The following is a 7,383-nucleotide window of genomic DNA, read 5'->3' on the forward strand; positions in this document are numbered from 1 at the left end:
GCACATCATTTTATTTTTTAATGAAAAAGTTAATTTTTTAATAAAATCAGCAGGTTTAATTAAGTCTACAATAACAACAAGTTTCTTTTGTTTTAAAAAAAAGCATACATATATATTAAAATTTCAGGTACTAGGTCGTTGAAACTAACATTACCCTAGGCCAAACAAAATTTGTAATTTCTCAACACACCCTTATACAAGTATAATGGTAAGTAGAGGGTCGAACAACTAAGGAATGGAGGGCGATCTTATATTGTCAAGTCAAGCTATTCCGGAAAGGTTAGGTAAGGGTGTGAATGCTAAACAACTAAACAAGCTAGGTTGGAACAAATGTAATAAAAACTAGGGCTCGGGATCCACATATACTTGTAACGGATTCCGCTAATTGGGAAAGAGTTGACTAAGTCGAGTGATGCGAGGGAAAACCAATTATGCAACAAAATGAACATATCAAGCTATTTTCCTAGAGGTCTAACTAGCGTCAACTACGATAAACTCTAGCTAGGAACGTCACAAGAAACCTTAATCGTTAAATGCAAGCCACAAATCAATGGTCCGTATCAATGTGAACATATAATGCAATCTAGTGTGAATAACTAGGGTGATCAAGCCTAAATCAAACACACACATGCACATAATCAATTAACCAATTTAATCACATCATCAATTCCATCAATTTCCCCAAATTAACATCAATCCATTACTCATATATGCTTCACCATTACCCTAGAAATCAAACTACTCACAATCCGTAGAAATCAAGATCAAAACAAAGAGAAACAACAAATTCATCATGATCAAATTAAACAATCAAAAATCAAATCAAAAATCAATCAAACTTGAACATTCAACAAAAAAATTAAAATCAAACTAAAGATTGAATTTAAAGAAAAAGAATCCTTACAAACTTGATCAAATATCAAAGGAAACGGAGAAATCTTCAATCATCAACAATCCACCAAGAAATTCTCACTAAAACCTAGAATTTCTCTCTAAATATTTCTCTAATTTGATCTAAAACTAATTCTAATTCTATTGTAATCCTACTCTCTCTAAAATAGAAGGAAAAACTATATATAGTAAAACTAACAATAGAAAAGTTAGTTAAATCGTCCAAAAGAAACCTCGGAATATGCGGTCGCAACAAGGGAAAGGCGCGGCCGCGAGAAAATGGGTACGAAACAGGGGCCCTGGCAGGCGCGCCCGCGCCACCCTGGTGCGCTGGCAGCAGGGGAGCTCCCTCTTCTTTGTCCTAGCTCATCCTCGTGCACTCGTCTTGGTGGTGATGATGAACACTAACGTACGCAGTCTTGAAATGGCCCTTTTGGTGAGTTCATGCCAAAGATGATGCCCCCACCGCATGCATGCACCGATCTCATAAACTTACTCCTTGCGTTCCTTCAAACTTGAGCTCTAAATGACAAGCAAGAAGCATCCAAAATGATGAGAGGAAGGCTCAGGAATCCTTGGAACACGATCATAACATGAAAATACATGAAAAGAAGCAAATAAAAGGGAAAAACACCAAATAAACAAAGAAAAGCACAAAGAAAGAAAACTAACTAAGGAAAGCAAAAACTAAATAAATAAAGAACAAAACTAAGGAAAACTAAAGAAAAGAGCTATAAAAGAGCATGAAAATAATCATAAAAGAAGCCAAATGAGTGCCATAAATGAAACTCATCAAATTCCCCCAAGCTAAACTTTTGCTCGACCTCGAGCAAAACAAAGCAAGAAAGAATTAGGATGAAAGACTTATTCGAAAAGAAAAAGAAAGACTCAAGATGAGAATATACACTAAGACTCTCTATTGTAGGAATCACAGTTATTTTTGGCTACAACAAGCCATTTAAACCCCTAGATCGCCCTAGAAGACGAGTGATGCTCTCATAAGGGTATCCTAAGAGTTTACCCATAACTCTTCCTCAATGTCCAAGATGCAAAACCATGAAAAGAAAAGAAAAGGGAAAACAAACCCTTTGCGAAATAGACTTACAAAGAGACTACACTACAAATGAATGAACATCTTTCTCAAGCAATCAAGGTATGCATGTTCCAAGATATCCAAGGTTGATTGAAACATAGGGTATGCTAAGCATAGGAACTAGACATCTCAATCCACTTTCATCCCAATCAATCTTACCGCGTTCTCCCCACTAGTCTAAACTTACCCCTTAGTGAGCATCCCAATGATTCCTCGAAGGAACCGGAAAAAAGATATTTATTTAAGCTACTCGACATCTTGACTATGCATCCAATTTCCTTAGGCAATGACCCATGATTCCCTCCCCCGAATAGTGACTCAACTTCTAGGTCGAAAGGGCTTTCCCAAAGGTTGTAACGTAAGGCATAAAGGGTGACGGTAGGCTAAAATTTAAAATTTGGCGGTTTACCTAAATTGTGAAGCAAAGATTGCGCATTTCTTTACACCATAACCAAGTAATCACCAAAAAAAACAACAACACCCCCAAGCTTATTCAAAGCTATAAATCACAAACATATACACAAAAAGCGTAAGAATGCTTCCCCCACTACTACAAAATTGGCCAAAGAGACCTTATCAAAGTGGCCAAAGAGACTACCTTAGGGGTGGTCTCTAGCTCACAGGTCTCTTTGACCTAAGAGACCAAAACAAGAGACCACTTATTTCAAATAAATGGTTTCAATTCTTTCAAAAATAAGACCACCTATTTCAGATAGATGGTCTCAACTTTTCAAAAACTAAGACCACCTATTTCAAATAGAGGGTCTCTTTTTTTTCTTGAAAAAAAAATATTATTCGTTTTTAATATATATAATTTCAATTAAACGAATACTATATACAATTCCTATATAATTTACAGCAAAATACATACATGTAATTCATATATGCAAAATTTTATACACTACTCAACACTCATACAACATACTCATTAATAATATAAATACTACAACCAATATTCTTGCAAAAAATTATACAAACCCCATACTAAAAAAATACACATTAATTCTATAATCCAAATTCATTTAGAAAAGAAAAAAAATCCTTCTTAATACTTAGTAGATCTTGTGCAGTAATCTCGCGAGTCGAACTACTCAACAAGAAATTACATTAAAGAAAATAAACCAGAAATTTTAGATCTGAATAAAAAAATTGAAAGAAAAATAAAAAAGAGGAACCTGAAAAAGACCAGCGTCCGACGATGCTTGGTGGCGTCGTCAGCGGTCTGAACAAAAAAAATTGAAAGAAAAAACAAAAAAAAAATATTATTTCGAAGATCAAATCGCAAGCTTCTTTAACATCTTCGTTCGAATAAACTTCGTCGTCTATTGCTAAAACCCATTTTCCAAGTCCTCCCTTGGAAGATCATCAAGGGAAGTCAACCACAATTGGTTAACTAACAAAGAAATTTAATTATGTTGCAAGCAGAAAAAAAAAACAATTAATAATAATTTTCAAAATCATCATGAAAAAATCAAAAATAAAGTGTAAGATTTATATTAAATCCATAAAGAAATTCTAAATAAACATAACAAAATACAGGAGTCATCAACAGTTATCACACACTTACAGAAAACTTTGAATTAAACCAATACACTACGAAATTGAACTCATGAAAAAATCAAAGTAAATCGCATAAACAAATGATGAAGAAATAACAAATGAACTCATAAAATCAAATAAAACCGGATAATTAGATGATGAAAAAATCGCTTAAACCAATGAACTTATAGCATAAACGAACTTTAATTAGATTAATATAAGTAATTACTAAAATTGAAGAAACTAAACCCGTAAAAACATGTAAATTATAGAAATTGAAGAAACAAAACGCATAAAAACACATAAAAATTAAGTGAAGAGAATAGCCTTAACAAGCTAATTACCTTATTATAATCAAATTCACGAGCTTCTATCGGCAAATTTAATGGAAAAAATTGAAAATAAGAGAGAGAAGAGAGAGGAGAGAGAAAGAGAATTGAGTGAAAGAGGAAATGAAATAGTGAGTGACGGCTGAGGTAATTTAAGAAACACTATTAGGGTTTCATTTTGTCATTAGATAGTTTGGGCTTGACCCATTTTTTATGAAAATATGGTAATTAGAAAAAGGAGAGACGATATTTTGTAAATGGGTGGTCTCTCTCATTTATTTATTTATTTAATTAAAAAAAGGAGAGACCACTTCTCATAAATAAATGGTCTCTCTTTTTTAATTTATTTAATAAAAGGAAGGAGAGACCACTTATTTAAAATAGACGGTCTTTGATACATTTTTATCTCTCTAAGATTATACGTAAGAGACTATTTATTTGAAATATATGGTCTCTTGAGTCCAAGAGACCATATATTTATTTAAATGGTCTCTAACTTAAGGTCTCTTTGAGAATTTTTGTAGTAGTGCCCTGAACGTTAAATGGAGCATTGTCCTCAATGCTCAAAAAGGGAGAATCCTCACATCAAAATATTTTTGAATTTTTTCATTTTTCATATTTTTTTTCCTTTTTATTGCTTAATAGTGCTCTATCCTCGCCTCTTTTAACTTTGGATGGCTTTTTACAACTTTCACTTATTTTTCCTTGCCTTTTTTTAACATGGGCGGCTTTTTCTATTATTCATTTTCCATTATTCACAAAGAAAATATAACATAATCATGCTTTCATAAGAACCAAACACTCCAACTTCTCCACCACAAACTCCATCAAGTATGATCAATTGCTTCACAAAAACCAAGAAAATGAAACAAAAGGCCAAAGATCTAATGATGTGGCTTGAAAAGAATGTATAAGGATCAAATGGTTGCAAAAAGGCAAATGTAAACCCGAAAACAAATATGAAACAAACTATACTAAAAATGAAAAATACCACCCTGAAAAGATGCCTTTGTCCTCCCTAGATAGCTCGGTCTCGGGTTGAAGAATCATAAATCAAGCTTTATAGATTAGGTCCGCAATATTCAAGGATCCACGCCGCTCATACAAAATAGGTTGAAGGCTTGAAAAACAATGAACCTCACATGGATGTAGCAAAAACTCCCTAGTGGTGTCAAATCTACTATAGGGAGCAACTACCAAGCATGCCACAAACAAGTAGAATCCGGCTTCATGGTCCTCCTAGTTCAAACCAACTACCCTAGCTTAAACCTATCCTACAGTCAACCAAGCATACTCTCAAACCGTTCATACCTTTACTACCTAGGAAGAAATTCCTTCAAAAGACAAAGTCCAATGTACAAAGTCCAATTCATAAGAAAAAAAGGTTGAAAAACAAGCCTCAAAAGCATACCACATACCAAGACAAGAACAAAGGAAAAATAAGGGAAAAGAAAAATAAAAGGAAAAGAAAAGAAAAGGAAAGCCATAGATAAAGGAAGAATAGGAAAAGGGAGAAAGGAACTAGAAATCAAGTTAAACACATTAAACCAAATCGACATACAATTGATCAAATGACAACATCTTCATCGATCCCAAACACATTAAGTGTTAACAAGCAATCATCCTCGAACCGTTCAACTTCCCCTAAACTAAACCTTATCTATGCATCCAAAGAAAATAAAGAGAAAAATTAGAAAGGTCTCACCGGTCTATCCATGCTTAGCTAATAAATTAAAGAAAGGCGATAGAAAGAACCACCTTTGCTGCGCTCCAAAATCATAAGCATCATCATAAAGCCATGTGAGAACAAGGAAAGAAAAATAAGCTCAATCACATCAAAAGCCGCAAGCACCTTCCCATAGATCGTGCTCACTTGATGAAATCCAACTCCAAGAATCCAACCTATAAATCCAAAAGAAAAACAAGTGAAAGAAAGAAAATAAACTAAAAGAAAGAAAATAAAGAAAAGTGAAAATTGAAAGAAAAGGGTTAGAAATCTCCGGGTTTCCTCCGGGGAAGCGCTTGCTTATGGTCCTAAGCTCGACCCTTCCTCGAAATCATGGACGGTCAAATAACACCACCTTCTTCAAAGTGGCTGAAGGAGCATATTCCTCTTCAAATTTTAGCAACTTCTCATTGTTGCTTGATGAGACTTCATTCAATAACTTCTCAAAAGCAAGCTTCTCTTTCCATAATCTCATTTTCTTTCTCTTTTTCCTAGAAGCTCGTGCTCTTTTCTTTGCCTTGTTCCTTTTTGTAGATGGTTTCTAACCATCCACACTCTTAGGGTCATCTTCCTCCTCTTGAGGGTTGAGCTCAAACCCATGAGGAATGTCAATTACCTCCTCGTCCATATGCTTAGGAAGCTTCGTTTTCTCTTCACTAACCTTCTTGCAATCACACCTCAAAAGCACATCATCACAATTCTCTAGAACATTGTTAGTTGAAGAATCAATCATGCATACATTATCAATAGGGCGAGGGGAATTAACACACATAATTCCTTTCACAAGAGACAAAGAGTCATGCATTGGTTTTAGCTCAAAACTTTCCTCATTCTTACCAACTCTCAAGGTAATACGACCTCCTTTGACATCTATTAAGGCTCCCGAAGTGGTTAAGAAAGGTCTTCCTAAAATGATAGGGATATGGTCATCTTCCGCAATCTCAAGCACAATAAAATCAACGGAAATGGTAAACTCTCCTATCTTGAGGGGAACATCCTCAACTCTCCCCTTTGGAAACTTAATAGACTGATTGGCCAATTGAAGGGTCATGTTGGATGGAAGGAGCTTACCTAGCTTAAGTTTCTTGAAATCAAAAATAAGGCATGATGCTAACACTAGCACCAAGATCACAACGGGCATTTTGGAACAATTTTCCTTTGATTTTGCAAGGTACGAAAAAATTTTCGGGATCTTTCAACTTTTGGGGTAAGTCATTATGAATAAAGGTGCTACAACACTCCCCATAATTTACCGGTTCCACCATATTGCAACCTCTTTTACCGCTCAAAATTTCCTTAAGAAACTTAGCATAGTTTGGCATTTGTCCCAAGACCTCGGTGAAAGGAATATTAAGATGAATCTTCTTAAGCATCTCGATGAATTGTCCAAATTTCTCATCCAATTTGTGCCTATTGAACTTTAGGGGTAAGGAAGTCTAGGTTTGTAAACCTCATATTGCTTCATCTCTTTCTCCTTAGGCTAATCATTGGAACTCTCACTCATCTTGCTAGACTCTTCATGCTTATTCCCTTCACTCAAATCACTCTTCTTTTCACCCTCCTTACTTTTCCTAGGAACACTCTCTTTAAGGACCTTACCACTCCTAGTGGTGATAGCACACATCGGATTCTTAGGGTCAACTTCTTGTGATGGTAAAAAAGGAGGACCAGCACTGTTTAGGGTAAAAATTACCCTAGACAGGTGTTCCAATAAGAGAAGGCCACGTGTCCAGATCAGTCTGACCCAAGTGGCCCCCTAGCCATTCGACACATGGCCTCTTCAGATAGATTATGTAATGGCGGCC

The 7,383-nt window shown here is 35.2% G+C and overlaps 1 protein-coding gene and 1 long non-coding RNA gene across 2 annotated transcripts; both read right to left on the reverse strand.

The window, feature by feature from the left end:
• Positions 1-862: 862 nt before the first annotated feature.
• Positions 863-4,064, reverse strand: LOC110735296. The gene is made up of 3 exons (XR_002514054.1): positions 3,868-4,064; positions 3,160-3,206; positions 863-1,413 (listed from the first exon to the last, which is right to left on the reverse strand). It is a non-coding gene; the product is annotated as an uncharacterized LOC110735296 (long non-coding RNA).
• Positions 4,065-6,119: 2,055 nt separating this feature from the next.
• LOC110735328 lies at positions 6,120-6,629 on the reverse strand. The gene has a single exon (XM_021915501.1). The coding sequence runs from the start codon at positions 6,627-6,629 to the stop codon at positions 6,120-6,122; it is 510 nt and encodes a 169-aa protein (XP_021771193.1).
• Between the last annotated feature and the right edge of the window lie 754 nt (positions 6,630-7,383).

The sequence above is a fragment of the Chenopodium quinoa genome, unplaced genomic scaffold (assembly GCF_001683475.1).
Source record: "Chenopodium quinoa cultivar QQ74 unplaced genomic scaffold, ASM168347v1, whole genome shotgun sequence".
NCBI lineage: Eukaryota > Viridiplantae > Streptophyta > Magnoliopsida > Caryophyllales > Amaranthaceae > Chenopodium > Chenopodium quinoa.

Coding starts and splice junctions, on each gene's coding strand:
- LOC110735328 (XM_021915501.1), bottom strand. CDS start 6,629: ATGACCCTTCAATTGGCCAATCAGTCTATTAAGTTTCCAAAGGGGAGA.